Here is a 16,542-nt window from a genome sequence, read left to right on the forward strand (position 1 = left end):
AACAACCACTACTGTGTACTGCTCATACTGTGCAAGTTATTGTAAACTAAGACCAATTTGACCCCTTTTTTGTTGTGTGTTACAATGCTTTACCGCAGTGAACGGTGTGCAAGAGAACTGACTTTGAACTGCTCAGCAATATAACCATTCACTCAGCCACAACTTCTCTGTTCAGACGAGCCAGGCAATTCGCTAAAAAAGAAGAGCAGAAAAGCAGCAGTTTACCTGATGCATTCTTTGAGGCTGAACGCGTCGGTTGCTGTCTGAAAGGCAAGAGTAACAAAAGGGAGAAAACACTTGCACACCAGCAATCTTTTGCATACTGCAGACTGTGCTTATAGCAGGCCAATATCATTTACATAATGAGCTAGCTCTTAAAATAGTTCTCAAATTGAAAAAAAAAGAAAAAAAAGAGAGATAAATTTTAACAGAGACATCAGCCAATTCAAGCCACTTACGATTTTGCCCACTGTTTGGGAGTATGGGATCATGGTAAACTTGCGATTTTCCTTCTGGTATTGACAGTAATGCTTGTTCCATACTGTTGCAAGATGTTCTAGAAAAAACGAAAAGAGAGACGGAGAGAATAAAAAACAAGAAAGAGGCGCAAGACAATTCCTTATGGCTGTCTGCACATACCCAAATAAGTATTAGGGAAAAAAAAGAAAAAAAAACTCACTGAATCATTGACTCACTGAATCATTGTAAATCAGTAAAACACATTGTTGGGAAAATTGGTGCATACTTCAAGCACAAATAACACCGACATGAGAAGAAGGAAGACAATATAAGTGCTTGCTTGCAACTAGGTTTCGGCACACTGGGGATACAGAGACAACACTTCTAATAAGATGTTGTTGCAAGTGATCGCTTGCCCCGTCGTCCTTCTTCTCTCGATGAGTTTTCGCCCTCTAAATTATTTTTCACTGTAAAATGTTTTACGGCTAATATTTGTAGGGTACTGCAGCCTCTTGGATACAGAGTCTTTGTGCAAAATGTGCCCTACCCTGCTAAAAGTGCTAAAATGAAGATTTGCAATGTAAAGACTCACTTTTCTCCATGAGGAAGAGATAGCCTTGCCTAGTGTACATTTTGTTTAGGGAGCCAGAATCCTGCGGCTTCTGTGGGGCAGGGCGCGTTCCGCACGGCAGGCCAAGCAGTCGTGAGCCAAAACAGGGGAAAACAAGGGGGGGAAGAAAAAAAGAACACACATGCACAAGCAGGAACAGGTACACGAACAAAAAACACACACCTCATAAACAACAACAACATGCGTTCAGGCGTCTTGTGTTTGTGAACGCTGGAGCTATCCAGCTACAGCTATCAACCCATGTCAGCCCTACCCATGTCAGCCCCATCACTTATAAACGAAACCCTGTACTGGTCGGGAAAAAAAACTACGGGTGGGGGGCAGAAACTTAAAAACCCATGCGACTGCCTCACTTGCACACAAGGTCTCAGGTGGTGCATGAAGTTCCCCCGCTTTAACTCTGCTCATGCAGAAGCCCTTCTGCCAGCTAACCACAAGCCCATGTCCTGTGTCACTGACTTATCTTTAAATATGATGTTCTAAGAATACTCCATTGAAGAGAGTATGATTATTTTGCTTGTCCTGTCGGTAACTGGACAACAATCCAAATAACCAACGTTCATGTATGACAAAAAAAAAAAAAAAAAAAAGAAATGCAGGGTGCCCGAACACAGAATCGCCAGAATTTTTCACTTTACCAGGGAACATGCTGTAAGCAGGCAGACGTAAAAATGTCACACAGCATTAGAACTGTTTCAATTAAAGACCATAAAATGCCAACAGCATGCAAGCACAGCTAAAAAAAGAGATGAAAACAAAACGAAATCCACGAAAACAAAAAATGAATGCATGATGTGCAAAATGCATCAGCAGACAAAAGAACCACACTCAGAAGTCGCAGGAGGAAATTTTCTGGAGTCAGTAAGTCTACTGATAACCGAATTGTGCCAATTTAATAGGTACTTTCGCCTCTTTACCGTCCACTCAAAACGGAAGTCTTTCTCCGCCCTTAGCAGGCAGCCATGCAGCTCACAGGGAATGCACGCGTTTCACATCAATCGTCATTGCAACTGGGAACACTTTTAGATAAACGTGTTTTCCATGCACAACTCAACTGAACAGCATTACTGACCATCTTATTGAAGCCAAAACAATACGAAGTCACAGTACTAAACCCACAAAGCATCAGCTAACGAATTTCCACTTCCCACCACAACCACCTGCTAAATAGAGCACACTGGTGCAGGTGTGCATGGCCTTTTTCTTCGTGCCTTTCACCCAAGGGGGAAACCCCACTTGGCAAACAAAAAGAAATTCATCAGGAGAGAAAGAGGATGCGAGGTGCAAGCAAATGAGAGAGCAGAGAGTGCGCTTCTGAACGCAATGGATGGGGTGAAGAAGCGGTGACCATTACCGTTGTACGCACCTCCAACATTTTCTTCATCAGGTGTTCTGCTTCACTGTGTGTTGCTTCAAAGTTCTCCCTTGTCTGTGGCGAGAATTGGAAAAGGAAAAAAAAAATTAAACCCAGTTTCACCCAGTGTGAAATCTACTGAAACTTCAGCAGAGCTGTGCTTCTCTTGTATCGGCTGGAACGTCAATGGGTACTCGCCCGAAAACGGCAGCACCTTAGCCACCCAAATTATGAGGTTTATGCAAAGGAATCGGCAGCTAAGCGCCAATGGTGAAAGGCTCAATCCCCTAGCGGGAACAGTAGGAACCCGCTTCTGCGAGACCACTGCGCCCTCTATAGGTGGGTTTCTCGGAGGCCGCTTGCGTGACACACGACCTACAGCAGACTTACTAAGGGTTCAACCTACAACAGCTCCGCTGTTGAAATCAAGTCAGACACAAAAGCTCTGGTCTACTGAGTGCAACCACAGCCAAGACTATTCATAAGGTATTTCTGAGGCCCAATACACACATTGCATGCAGCAAATTCAGGAACTTGCCAACCAGAGACAAGCAAACATATGAGTGTTTTGCAAACAATAGCTTAAATTGTATACAATATCCAGTTCTAGTGTACAACCAACCAAACAAACAAACAAAAAGTACCTCTTCAGCAAGCCTTTTAAAGCTACAAGAATAAGCAACCAACTATATCCGCAGTTCCTCATGTTCCTCAACCAACAACCTTGTTTTAAGTGCAAATGCACTTTATAAGCGACCCTGAATTCCGGTGACCGCCATCCGTCCACATAGCAACAGCTGCGGGTGCGCGCGCTCCTCGTCTTCCTTGGCAACAGGGGGAGATGGGCGCGCGCAGCCTGGCCGCTGACATGGCACATACCCACGTGGGGGATTGGCCAGGAATCTCCTCGTCTTCCTTGGCAACGGGGGGAGATGGGCGCGCGCTGCCTGGCCGCTGTCATGGCACATACCCACGTGGGGGATTGGCCAGGAATCGGGCGTGAGAAGGGCTAATGCACCCGCTTAAAGGAGTACTGACACGAAATTTCAAAGCTGAGATCCGCTCTAGCAATCAAGTACAACGACAACACAAATAGGTGTCTGTGCATGGCACATACCCACGTGGGGGATTGGCCAGGAATCGGGCGTGAGAAGGGCTAATGCACCCGCTTAAAGGAGTACTGACACGAAATTTCAAAGCTGAGATCCGCTCTAGCAATCAAGTACAACGACAACACAAATAGGTGTCTGTGAATAAATGCATCTTTCTTTCTTTGTAGTTGTGTGTGTGTGTGTGATCTCTCTTTCGCGAACATTACCGAACCGTGCAAATTCAACTCCTGCATTCGCACTTTCACATTCTTCCCCTCGGGGAAATGCGGGGAAATGGGGGGAGATGGGCGCGCGCTGCCTGGCCGCTGACATGGCACATACCCACGTGGGGGATTGGCCCCACGAGGCCACATGAAATATACACGAGGCCCAAAACTATGTTCAAATTTTCCATACCAGCGGCACTTCCAAGTGCTGCGTCGAAGGAAATCTATTCTCAGCTGATTTCCCCCCACAAACGTGGCTTCCTTTACCCCAGCACTCACCTTCTGAAGCCGAACCTGCAGATCAGTGTTGAAGCTGTTGAACTCCTTGGCTACCTCATGGCCTAATGAGGCGTCAAAAAAAAAAAATAAATAAATAAATAAATAAATAAAGGGGGGGGAAAGTCCTGTCAATCACCAACACCCAGTCCTGTCAATCACCAAACACCCAGCTATCACACAACAAGCATCCCTAAATGTCTAAACTAACCAATGCAAACAGAGTTCGTAATAAATTTAAGTTCTTGGAAAGCTTGCACACACACAATATATTGACTGGAACTAAATTTTTGAATGATAACCCATTCCATACTCCATGGAGCTACCTTATGGGTCTGTTCTAGGCACAAACTTGGGGCGGACTGGCGCCATCAAACAAAGTGGGCTACCACAAGAGTACGGCTGAAGCGGGAACCAGTTGAACAGTACATAAACACCCCCCCCACCACCACAGCTTTTTTGTGTGTGTGCACGTTTAAAAGAAAGAAAGAAAGAAAACTGACAGGGCCATCATGCAGGGCCCTAACAATGTTTGGCACTGAGGTCGTGCCCACTTGGCTCAAGACTCCCTGCTGTATGCATGTGACACAAAAATGGAACAGTTCACAAGTCAACCTACCTTGGTGATAGAAGGTCAGCCAGCCATACATAAACCTCAGTATCTGGCAGTGCCAAACAAGAAATGAGAGTCAGCTTGACACCAACGCACAGGGATGCGCCACAAATCGCAACTGCGTGCACAATGCCACATACTGACCGTTTCAACAAACTCGGTCTTCTTGCGCTCTTGAACTTTTTGCAAAAGGAGAACATACTCCAGAGAGGCCCTGAAGAAGTGGATCTTTTCCATTTCAAGCACCGCAAATGCCTGTCAGGAAGAAGGGGCAGAAAATCCTGTTCAGAAGGAGATTCGTTTAAACAGTCTCGAAAGCGACGCCTAAGATAAACGCGGCAACGTTTTTTTTTTGTACTGACATTGGTTTGAAAATACACTAGCGCGATCGGACTGAACAGCACGAGCTAAATTTTCGCGATCTCATTTCGCCGCCACAACAGCAGCGACGGGCTCGCGTCAGCTGGTTTCGACGACTCCTCAGTGCGGCTAAAGCGATAGCATCGCCCATCGAAAGCGTCGTATTCACGGCTTCACAGAGCCGCGCGCCGCCGCCGTGAAAGGGCAAGGTGAAAAAAATCCCTTTTCGCTACGCTCCCAACGCACGCACGCGAAAGGCCAAAGGTTCGAAAATGGAAGCTCCGGAGGGCGCAGCCCCTCGGCAGCTGTGTGGCCCCGAGCGCCTCCCGTCACCTGAAGCGGGCGCGCTCTGCGGACGCCCCGTCCTGTAAGCCATGCGACCACGACTCGGCCGAGCGCCGCTCCGCCGAAGCTCGCTTCCCCGCCGGCCGTGAGAGCGATGCGGGGGAACCCGACCACCACCTTCGGAGCGATCTTTTTTGCGCCTTTTCCCCCGCTGGCTCTAAGTCAAACGGCCGCTACGCGGAGCGGCGCTCGATGGCGTCCCGACGCTATCCTCGAACGACTGGCGCCACGGGCGCAAAATCGAAGCCGCCGCGCGAAACCGGGACGCGTCACTTGGGCTGGCCATCCACTATTTGAATCGAACCGCGTGCGCCATCCTAGCCCACGGGTCTGGATGGAAAAGTAATTTTAAGGAGGGCTCTGGTGTCATGTTACACACGGCATCGTGTTTAGCGAGGCCCTGCAAAACCTGAAAGTCAAGATTCTTAAGTCGTGATCGCGATTCTTTAATACTGATACCAGGTCCGGTGATGTAAACGTCGGAAAATGCAAACATTTGCAAACCAATTCACAATGCCCCGTTTTTCACCACGAACATTTGAACCGAAAGCAGAGCACACCTCAGGTGCTGCCCACGCCGGTTCCCGTCCCAACGTCCCGGTGGCTGCTTTCCAGACGGAGGCGAAAGGCGAAAAACAACCGAGTGTCACGGCCTCAGCTGTAGCTTCGGCCCGGTAAACATAACTTTTTTTACGCGCCACTACGTCCCCTATCTTTCGCGATAACGCCCAGGGGCTGGCTCCAACAGGAGGCCGCTTCCAACCCCGACGGCACTGTGGGGGCACTGACCTCCTTCTGGTGTGCGTCGCCCTTCTTGGTGGACAGGTTGAGGTACCGGTCCAGCGACTGGCAGTAGCGGGCAGTCTCCTTGTCGAACTTCTTCTTGCGCTCCTGCGCACAACAAGCGGCCACACATCGCACACGGGCACATCCGCTGGCTCCACAAGAGACGCGCATCGCAGCAGCGTCGAGAAGAACGACGACCTTTTTATTATTATTATTCACTCAGCGAAGTAGCTCGGGCCCACAAAAGGGCATAATACAGTTCCTGCTCCTGCCAACCATTCCAACAATTTACAGCTGATCAAGTCGAGGTCGGAGGGGGGCCGATTCGCGAGGAGTGTCCCTGCAGGCGACCCCCCTTTTGAGGAGTAGCCATTGGCGATGCGTGCTGCTAATGAACGCTATGGAACAGCGGCAGCACTCACCTTTGCCTGGCCGATGTGGTCCTTCCGGAACCGCTCGATGGGCTCGATGAACGTCTTGTGGGCATTCTCCAGCTACGGGCAAGCGGAAAGACGCGCGTGAGTGGCGGCCACGGCATCGTCACTCCTTGAGATCGTGAACAACGCTCGCTCCTTCGAGAAATGCCTCCGCTGCGAACCACGGGCGCACGGTGTGGCGACCTTTCTGTGGCTTCGGCAACTCGCCCAAACAGAAGTATTTCGGAAGGAAAGGGAAGTAACCCTGGAATGAAGCTGCTGGGAAAACTAACGCACGCCGCGTACAGCGAGAGTGCAAAACGCTAAGCATCCTTCATCTTGTTTTTCTTTCGGGGTGAGGGACGGGGAGGGCGCCGGTACGCGGGAGAGGCGTGAAGGTTGGCACCTCCCCAAACTTGTATCACAGTCGTTGCTTTGTGCCTGCTTCAACCCCCCGCCAGTGCTGCTTCCTTTTGACGCTTGCAACTAGGCCCGTTACATCCTCGGTGGCCGAGTGAAGCTGCGACAAACCAGGAGTAATTGCATTCAAGTTTAAATATGCTCGCGTGTGAGAATCATTTGAGGAGCTTTTTTTTAGAAATGAGTCAAATTCACCTAACCGAAATTCAGGACCAAGCGAAAATTTTTTTAACGGGTCGAAATGCAACGCTGTCAAAGCTAACTTCCCCTAGCTGACATGTAAGACAGATGATATGATAGCTTTGACAGCATTGCATTTAGGCCCGGTCCCCCTTTTTTTCCCTTGTTTCTGCATCTGTTAGGTGGATTAACCTCATTTCGAAAAAAAAAAAAAGTTCATTTGCTCCGCTGCGTGGCGACAGATACATTAAAGCCCAGATTTGGCCCTCGAAGAGGTTCGCCGCACACATACATGTATAACAGACAACTAATGCACGTGTCCCAACCGCATGCACGAGAGCATCATGGTTCAGGAACACGCCCCCTTTTTAGTGAAAACCTACAAGACAGACCAGTATACAGGATCGATTAGGCCAAACATACGTCTACCCCGTCCTCTTCCTCTCTGAGTGGGTGAAACACTATTTTTGACCAATTTCAACCAAAGTGGCAATTAAACGTCGGAGACTTTAGTTCAGTCAGCGAGAATACAAGCGGCAAACTGAATATGAACGAACAATGAGGTCGCATAAATAAATGTAGAATTAGGGGAGTGAACACGAGCAACTAGACTTGAAGTCCATGCTTTCGCTGACGGTTAATGGTTGCAACTTAACCCGCCATTGCAGGTCGGTGATCGAATCCCTCCTTAGTGACTGCTGCGACGGCGCTCAATACAAACAAAATTTCTCAGGAAACTTCAGCCTGCTCACCTACTTCGAAGGCGAGAGCCGTATGGCTTTCCCTGGTCATACGTACCAAACACAGTCAAAACCGCGTTATAACGAACACTGATATAGCGAATCATCGGCTATAGCAAACTAAATAGGAACTGTTTGGTCACGCTTAGTTCAGTGACACAACGAAACCGAAACCGCCAGAGCCGGGCGCGATGTCGGCTACAACGAAGAAATATTTGGTTCGCGCCAGGCTCGGAACTCGAAAGGTAGACTTAAAAAAAAAAAAAAAAAATAATCAGAAAAAAAAAAAACAGTTTGTGCAACTATAAAAGTAGAAAAGGCCCTTTTGCGCGTGGACACTGTGGAAAACTTCATCCTGCAGTGCACGCTGTGAAAAGCCGCCAGACGAAGATCAGATCGTTCAAATAAATAAGAATGCCGGCCTGTTTTGCCAAACGAACTTAGTTCTGGTGTTAATTCACGTTTTCATGTTCCGGTACACTTAGTTTAAAATGCCACAAGGAGACAGGTAAAAATAACCTCATTTATGGCGGGTTCGGAGCTTAAAATAATGCGTTTCAGTATCTAGGGTTTTTGAGCGAGCCAGATTGCCGATTTTTGGGGCCGATTTTTACCTTTACTGTTACAACGAATATCAGATATAGCGAACTAATTTACTCTCTCGATACTACTTCGCTGTAACGAGGTTCAACTGTACTTCTTTACTGCTACATCGTGTTCGCGACTCTTCGTTCGCGTTCGTTTGTTAGTTTTCTGGCGCAAATCACTTCGGCAGCACTGCACGCCACAGCTACCCGGAACCGGTTCTCCATGAACGCCGTGCCCCTCTTCTACTCACGTGCCGTACTGTTCACCTGTCACGTGATATGACGTCAGCGCCGCATTCTAGGCCAACTCTTGTCCCGGCCTTGGAAAAGTGCTGGGATCGCGCGGTGGCGACGCACTTGGATGCTACTCTGGAATACTCGGGTACGATTCCTATGCGAACTCAAGTGTGCTTTTTATTTACTCTTTAGAGCGACGGCGCCATCGCCCGTGCTACGCAGACGGCAACAACAACGGGGCATTTCACGCTCTCGTGCACAGGCAACGCACACATGCGCTCCCACCCGCTCGCGCGCCGGCCCCCTAGCTGTGTTCCAGCCCCGCCTGGACGCGGACTCGCACGTGCCCACGTCGCGACCAGCTGTGCGGTCACTGGCCGGCGACTGCCAGGCGAGGCCGCAGTTGCGGCGGCGCACGCAAGCTCGTCCCGTAGGCAGGAATGCAAAAATCCCGAGGGATCGTCCGATGATTGATTAACAAACGCCAAGCATATCCAGCCAAATCTGTATATGTGAGGCATTTTTTTTCTCTCTCGAAATAAGCCACATCCAAAAACCGAAACTAAGTCAGATAAAACTGCGCTGACAAGAAAAACTCCGTAATTTTCCCCCAGAAAAAAAGGTTGCAAGAAAATAAGTGAGATAACGCCCAGCAAACGTGTACGCAGATCGTAGTTCGTATCAAAAATGAGCCAGATCCTACTGTGGCACAGGACTATTCTTGAAAGTCAATTGAAGTTTTCATAAAAACGCCGCACCAACTCGAATACCTAAATTCAGTACGAGCCAAATCCGAACTTATCCTAATATTGCTAAAATTCATCGCATAATTTTTAATTACTTGTAGCCATAAAATTCCCCTACCTGACATGTAAAAAAAATGTCATTTAATAGTTTTGACAGCGTTGCATTCAGGTCCGGTAACAAACTTTCGCTTTTTTTCTTAAATTCACGTTAGGTGGACTTGGCTCATTTCGAAAAAAAAACCGCCTCGTTTATATATATATATATATATATATATATATATATATATATATATATATATATATATATATATATATATATATATATATATATACATACAGAAAGAAATGCCGGCAGTCTACAACGCTTTGGCGTTGTATTTCATAACGAGCCCCTCATTTCCAAACCATATATATATATATATAACACAGCAATAAGAGTTGGCAGTCAAGAAAAACATCGGAAAGCAAAGGGGAGGTTGTGGTAGGTCATTGAAACAGATAAAGAATTTGGAAAGAAAGAAAGTGGAGGCATTTTTGCTATATATATATATATATATATATATATATATATATATATATATATATATATATATATATATATATATATATCGAACTCGATGATGATCGGATTTTAATGGCGCAAGGGCAAAGAGCGCCAAAGAAAAGTTATTTCACGAGAGTGTAATGACAGTGAACAGAAAGAACTTCAGCAAAAATAACAAAATAAAACAAGAGACAATCAAGATGACTGCTGTAAAGGGCCAATATATAAAACCCGGATATGTGCACTTATACCATGCCGAACAGCCGAAGCATCATTTATTTTTCACACACTGCGCATGCATATGTGGAATCACCGGCTATGTATACCTAAGCATTTTCCGATAAGATACATCCGGCTTTTACCGTGCTGGCAGAGTGAACTAGGATATTACGGGCAAAAAGCATGCTCCCCGTTTCGAATAGCACAAGTAGGCGCGGCATGGCGAAACCATACGCACCACCACCTACGCTTTTACAGCTTCAAGGCTGTTTATGTCACAGGGTTAGTCACACACGCGGGCGTCCGTCATGCACTGTACTATTTCCGTGTGCAGGCTACCGTTCTCGGAAAGCTCACGTTACGCTCCGGGTATATTTCGTTAACAAAAACAACAACAATGCAACGCGTAGTTCTAGTCGATACCTCGCACACCCACTAACGCTGTCACTACACACCCTGTTCTGTGCTACAGTGGCCCAAGGGTTGAACTACAGCGAAACAGCGCAAGAAAACGGGGACTGACAACCGACCCTCAGTTGTTGTCAGTCCCCACCTTTTGCGCTGAACTGACCGCATCTATTTTCTGTTGTCTGAAGGCGCAGTGGTTCCTGTACTGTTTCTGCGACAAAACGGTCGTGTTGCACTTGCACCTCTGCCTGCCCAGTTATCGCGTCTCGTTCCCCCAGGTCGGCGCAGCGGGGGGGCGCGAAGGTGGGAGCAGGGAGCGGCCCAGCTCGACCCTGACACCTTGGGCGCGATAACGGACTGCAAGCGCGGGCGCGGAGGCGCTATCGGCGCCGCATCGGACAGCAGAGGCGGCACACTCACCATTCGGTCCCGCTCGTCCTCGATGGTCATGAGCAGCCGGCCGAACTCCTTTAGCGAGCCGGCTGAAAGAGGAAACCACGCACTGCATGCGGGGAACGGGCAGCCTCGAAAGAACGGACAAATATTTTGCGCAGCTTGGAACTAGTCCACAGTGGACTAGTCCACATTAATAAAAGGATTTGAGGTACAGACTGTTTTATCGCTCCCACAACACCTGGAAGGGAAAGAAAACGACCCCCCCCCTTTCCCCAAGTGCTCCGCTTTCTTGCCTACACTTCGTTGATAGGCCATACTGTGTGCCTATTCAAATTACGCCTAGCGCAAATAGTGACTTATATCACATAAAAAAAATGATATACAAAAGAAGGTCCTCCATTCCCTCCAACAATGTGGCCACAAAAGGAAGGGGTGGTTGCAACTTCAGGTGGGGGCCAAGCTGTTCCATTAAAAATACCTCCCTGGAGCCACATGACCATGATTCAGAGCAAAATTTAAACAACAGACTATCAGATGGAGGGGCTGGCAGCGTTCACAAAGCTGTCACATAGCCTCTTTCCTTGCTCAACGAGGCTTGAGTGTGCGTTCGGATCACATTAAATGTGAAATTCCTGGGCACATTACAGCTTCGGACTTGTGTGAACCTCAGGGGCGGTAGATTTCATTAGAGTTGCAAAAGGAGCGGCTGTGAAGTTCAGATCAGTCTGCCTTTCCTCCTTCCCCACAACTAGGATTCCACATGTCCGCCCACCGAAATGATTTGACACAAAATTCCTTCCTTGGTGCGTGCAAGGAGGGACAAGGTGTAACACAAGCGGTTACCACGCTCGTTTCCACTGCTTTGCCCTTTTAGCCTGCTACAGCCTACTGAGCATTCCAAGCTTTAAATTAAACTACAGTAATCCCTCGTTATAACGAAATCAGCGGGACGGCGAAAAATTTCGTTATTAGCGGTTTTTCAATATAAGCGACCACTCGAAAAAAGCCAAAGCAGTTGAGCTTTACTTGCACCACAAGTGCAAGGAATCAAAACAATGTTTTCAGTAAAGCAAAGATTTATTTAGGTGCAAAAAAGACAGTGAGTTTTTGGCTGTTTGAAGTTCTTGCCGGGCATGAGCAACCCCTGCTCCGATATGACCAAGCATTGCATGAGGCTGTGGTCGCCGCCCATAAAAGTGGCAGTGGCTGTGGCCAATTTACAGGGGTGTGTGCGGGCGTCACGGAACACTACGCGAGTCTTGCGCTGGGAAGCGCCGCAAATGCTGTGGCTCGAGTCGGAGGTTGTGTTTGTTGCGCTCAGAAAATGATTTACCGCTCATTTTGGGTGCGCAATCATGAAATCTGGCCAGTTTTAGACTAGGGGCTTTGCATGATCTCCGGGAAATTTTTTCCCGAGGTGTGCAGCAGTAAAGTTAGCAAAACAAGAATTTTTCGGCGCTTCGTTGTCGATGACGACACTGCGGTTCGAATTCTACGGTTCAAGTGTCAGTGTTCGCGCTGTGTCGCGTCCACGCAATTGACCAATGTCTAGGAACAAAATTTAGTGACCCTACCATGCATTCGGACCGTTTGTCTACAGTAGGATGGCACGAATCGAGCATGACTGGCTCGAGAAAATCGCCGTGAAAAGACCAGGTTGTGTTGACCCGCCATGTTGGCAGCCTGACTCGTCGCTGAGTCGCCCCCACTCGGCCATGCCTCCGCTCGCCACTTTGCTCTAAGCAGGTCAAGCTCTTCGTGCACTTCGAGTAATGTGGCCTAAAATGCATGCGTTTGGCATGGGGCCAGAATACATTTCGAATAAAGCGATATTTCGAGTAAAGCGATTTCGTTATAACGAGGGATTACTGTACATCTAAGGATCGCCCACTGCCTACAAAGAAAGCTCCTCAAGACCAATAATTCAACCCCTAACAACTTCAGCTCAACCCAGTCCCCTCTCCTTTCTTCCCCACTTGGCCCAGAACCTCCCCATCTGAGTAAACTGTTACAACAACAACCCACTCAGCTGTCTAACATGTTGCAAACCTTGACCATTAACCAAAGATCCAGATAAAAACAACGTGCGTGTACGTACGTAGTCAAAGTAGAACTCCTTTCACTCCAATCCTTTACTAAATGTTTTCGTTAGTTTTAATTTTTAATTGTGTACTGAATTTGTGCACCATTTAATTGTGCACCATATGTATTTCTACCCACTTATTTCATTAGGTTTTCGGAACAAACTCTGGATAACTAAAAAAATGCCACCAGCAGAAGTTTGAAAACACTCTTTCACTGGGATGTAAGCAGCACCTCGATTTAACAGTCACTGGGACCTGCAAAATGTTTTGTTAAAGCCGGAACTTGAAAAAATTGAGAAAGCAATAAGCATACGGGCAACTGTGGGGGGAATCCAGATCTATTCGTTAATTCAGAAAAATTCATGAAAACAGGTTTTGTAAAATTAAGGTTTAATTGTATATTGCAACTCAGTATAGAATTGTGAGCCTCAGGAGTGGCACGTCGTCTTAATAGATCTGGCATTGCCGTAATTGAAGTGAGAAAAATCCTTGCACTAATGGACACAATCGCTTATGCCGAAAAGAGAACACACATGTCAAGGACAGCCTTCCTGTATGTGCTGCTTTCTCAATTACACCTCTACAATTCTTCGTCTGCAGTTTTCTACCACTGCCTCTATGTTCTTGGCCCCACTGTTTCAGCCTGATGGCTCATTCCTAATTTTTCCCCGCTTTGTTCTGCGATATATGTAGTAGCTCCCAGCTTAAAAAAATGAATGAATGCAAAAAGCATGCAGTTACAGCGCATGTAGAGACAACATTATTACGTTAAATGAACAAATTTAACTTCACCTATGCTTCCAAAAGCAATGCTTACTGATGCGTCTGCGCCGCAAAAACGCCTGACCTTTAACGTTTTGATTTCTAGATAACAAGTGCCTGTATTTGCATTTCAGCTTCAAGAAATACAGTTTTTGAATTTCCTTGGTGTGGTTGTTCAAGATGTACTATCATGATACATTAAAATATGAACAACAAAGTGCGTTGCTTTCAGTACACGCCACACATCCTGGCAAAGGGCCGCATGTGCGCAGTTGGAACTAGTTACGAGAGTTTGTGATCAATCTTGATATGGGAAGGCCATCATCTTTCCATAGTCTGTTAAGCACTCAGCACGAAATAAAAAAATAAAGTGAAATAGCTGCGCTTGCTGTTTTCGCTCAGCGTAGCGACAAAGATAACACTCGAGTGAGTGGCCGCCGAACGCGGCGGGAAGACAAACCAAAAGGCTCACATATCGAACGACAATTTTTTTTTTATACCAAGGTAGGACAAAAACTCTCGCAACCTGTTCGTACTGCGCAGAAGCGGCCCATCGCCAGGATGTGCGACATGTACAGAAAGCCATGAGCTCCACTGTTTGTATTTCAATGTATCACAATAGTATATATGCCTGTGAATAGAAATTTTATAATTCGATTACATTAAAAATTTACTCAAATTGACAGTTTACTTTATGGAGCTTTACTGCCTCAGTTAAGCACGCCTCTCCACTTGCACTTTCTCGTCTGCAACAACTCCAAGCCAGTCCCTATGATGATAAATTTATCCTTTGACACCAATTCGACAGCGTTAAACATTAAGGCCAATACAGCACGAAATCAATTTTCCCGGTTTACTGGCTAAGTCATCTTTCCTAAGTCAACTTTCCCGGCTTATTGGATAAGGTTGCTGCAGATTAGTCATCGTCTAGTCTGCAGCAACCACTCCCCATTTTATTTGCAACCTAGTTTAACGTCGTGCCAGAAACTTGTTTTAGAGCTTTGCTTATGAGGGTTGCCTCAGGCGAACAGCACCTCTGATGCCTGTTTATTACCAATCTTTTGGTTATGCAAGAGATGTGTTGCAAACTGCCCCGGTCCCACAAATTCCTCTGCCCTCCTTAGTCGGTCAAATCACCCCACCTATCACCACACTTCAAACTACCCTGGACTTGAAGATTCCATCAATACTCTATAGCGCAAAAATGCCCTGATAGATATCGACAGACCCATACATCAATGAATAGCCCACGAATGTGAATATAGCATTAAAACAGAAGTGAAGAAATTCACAGGCATCTTTACTTGTCACATTCAAAAAACAATGCAGGCCCTACTTGCAGGCCCTTAGTGTGTCGCAATAAAAATTTTGCTACACAGAGTGATGAACAGACAAAAAACGCATTTTCAGACAACTCCAAGAGGCTGGCCGCCTGCAATGAAGCTTTACCACCATCCCATTTTGTGCACACAAATTCGAACCAGCATAAAAGCAACATTATCCCAGGCATGCTACACCCGCCAACGGCCACAGAGTAGCTCTAAATGCAGCAGCACTCCTGGGCACAGCGGCCACTGTGGAGGCAAGGAGGAGCATCCGAAAGGTCGTAACAGCGTGAACAAAAGGGGACGGAAGAACAGAAACACGTAGGACACACACGGGTGCTGGACACAGCAAAGGACACGGTGTCCGTTTGTGTCCTACATGTTTCTATTCCTTCACCCCGTTTTGTTCGTGCTGTGACGACTTTTCGTGACCATGAACCAACTCGCACCACAGTCCTGCTAGGAGCATCCTGCTTGTTGCCGTTCCGCTGTCCCTTGTTATTGCGGCAGACAATGTAAGGTTCAAAAAGCTCGCCCAACACAACCCAGTACAAAGGACATCTTTGCAAATACAAAAAGGCACACAAACAGACAAAGCGTACTTGGGTGCTCTCAGTAAAATTAACTCACCAATTACGATTTCGTCATCTGTCTGGCTGTTGCCAATGCACTCCAGCCGGAAGTTTATGAACGTGTTGGCAAGACTTCGCTGTGCTCTCGACAAGTCTAGAAAAAAAAAAAAAACGCACCAGGAAGTTAAACAAACTGGAATGAAAGTAATGTCTGCAGTACACAATGTTGCCTCATTATCACTGAGCAAAAATGACTAGAAATTATGGGGTAACGTAGCCCCAAATATGCCGCATAACAATACAATGTCTTCTAACAGAATAATAGCACTAAAAATTAGCGTTTAAATGCCACAAGCACTGCTAAAACTGGCTGAAGGCTGAACCCCACACTTGAGAATAAAACGCCTGTCAAACCTAATGTGAAAAAAAAAAAAGAGAAAAAACAAGCTTGCGCTTGCTTCTACTGTGGCCACAGATGCAGGCTGTCAGAGGAATGTGCCAAGTGAACAGCAATAAAAATAGCTGACACGTGCTGCATGTGCAGGTGACAATTCAGAGTGAAAAATACCCGTCTGCCAGGCAGTAGGATCAAGCCGCACTTATTTTGGCTCTATTCTCATTACACCAATGCTTTTGCAAGGGGAGGTAGTCGAGCTCTAATTAGGGGATGCATTGCCGAGTGAAATAAAAAAAGAACGCCATATGCACCACTCTATTTGGTTTTCAGGGCAGCATGCATGCATGACTGCTTTGTGGCATTTTAG

At 46.8% G+C, this 16,542-nt stretch overlaps 1 protein-coding gene across 2 annotated transcripts in view; it reads right to left on the reverse strand.

Moving 5' to 3' along the window:
* Positions 1–16,542, reverse strand: part of Graf (GTPase regulator associated with FAK) — a 42,627-nt gene that overhangs the window by 24,393 nt on the left and 1,692 nt on the right. Inside the window, exons 2-12 of one of the 2 annotated variants that reach the window (XM_077702293.1) lie at positions 15,837–15,932; positions 11,060–11,121; positions 6,565–6,636; positions 6,146–6,247; positions 4,796–4,906; positions 4,658–4,700; positions 4,042–4,103; positions 2,445–2,519; positions 1,052–1,121; positions 459–556; positions 226–263 (exon numbers count right to left, since the gene is read on the reverse strand). In XM_077702293.1, the coding sequence (XP_077558419.1) occupies positions 226–263; positions 459–556; positions 1,052–1,121; positions 2,445–2,519; positions 4,042–4,103; positions 4,658–4,700; positions 4,796–4,906; positions 6,146–6,247; positions 6,565–6,636; positions 11,060–11,121; positions 15,837–15,932 (829 nt within the window). The remainder of the gene's footprint in view (positions 1–225; positions 264–458; positions 557–1,051; positions 1,122–2,444; positions 2,520–4,041; positions 4,104–4,657; positions 4,701–4,795; positions 4,907–6,145; positions 6,248–6,564; positions 6,637–11,059; positions 11,122–15,836; positions 15,933–16,542) is intronic. The other variant, XM_077702294.1, reaches the window with a different exon arrangement.

This window comes from Haemaphysalis longicornis, unplaced genomic scaffold (genome assembly GCF_048455015.1).
Source record: "Haemaphysalis longicornis isolate Haplotype H1 unplaced genomic scaffold, Haemaphysalis longicornis Haplotype H1 scaffold_3, whole genome shotgun sequence".
Classification (NCBI taxonomy): Eukaryota; Metazoa; Arthropoda; class Arachnida; order Ixodida; family Ixodidae; genus Haemaphysalis; species Haemaphysalis longicornis.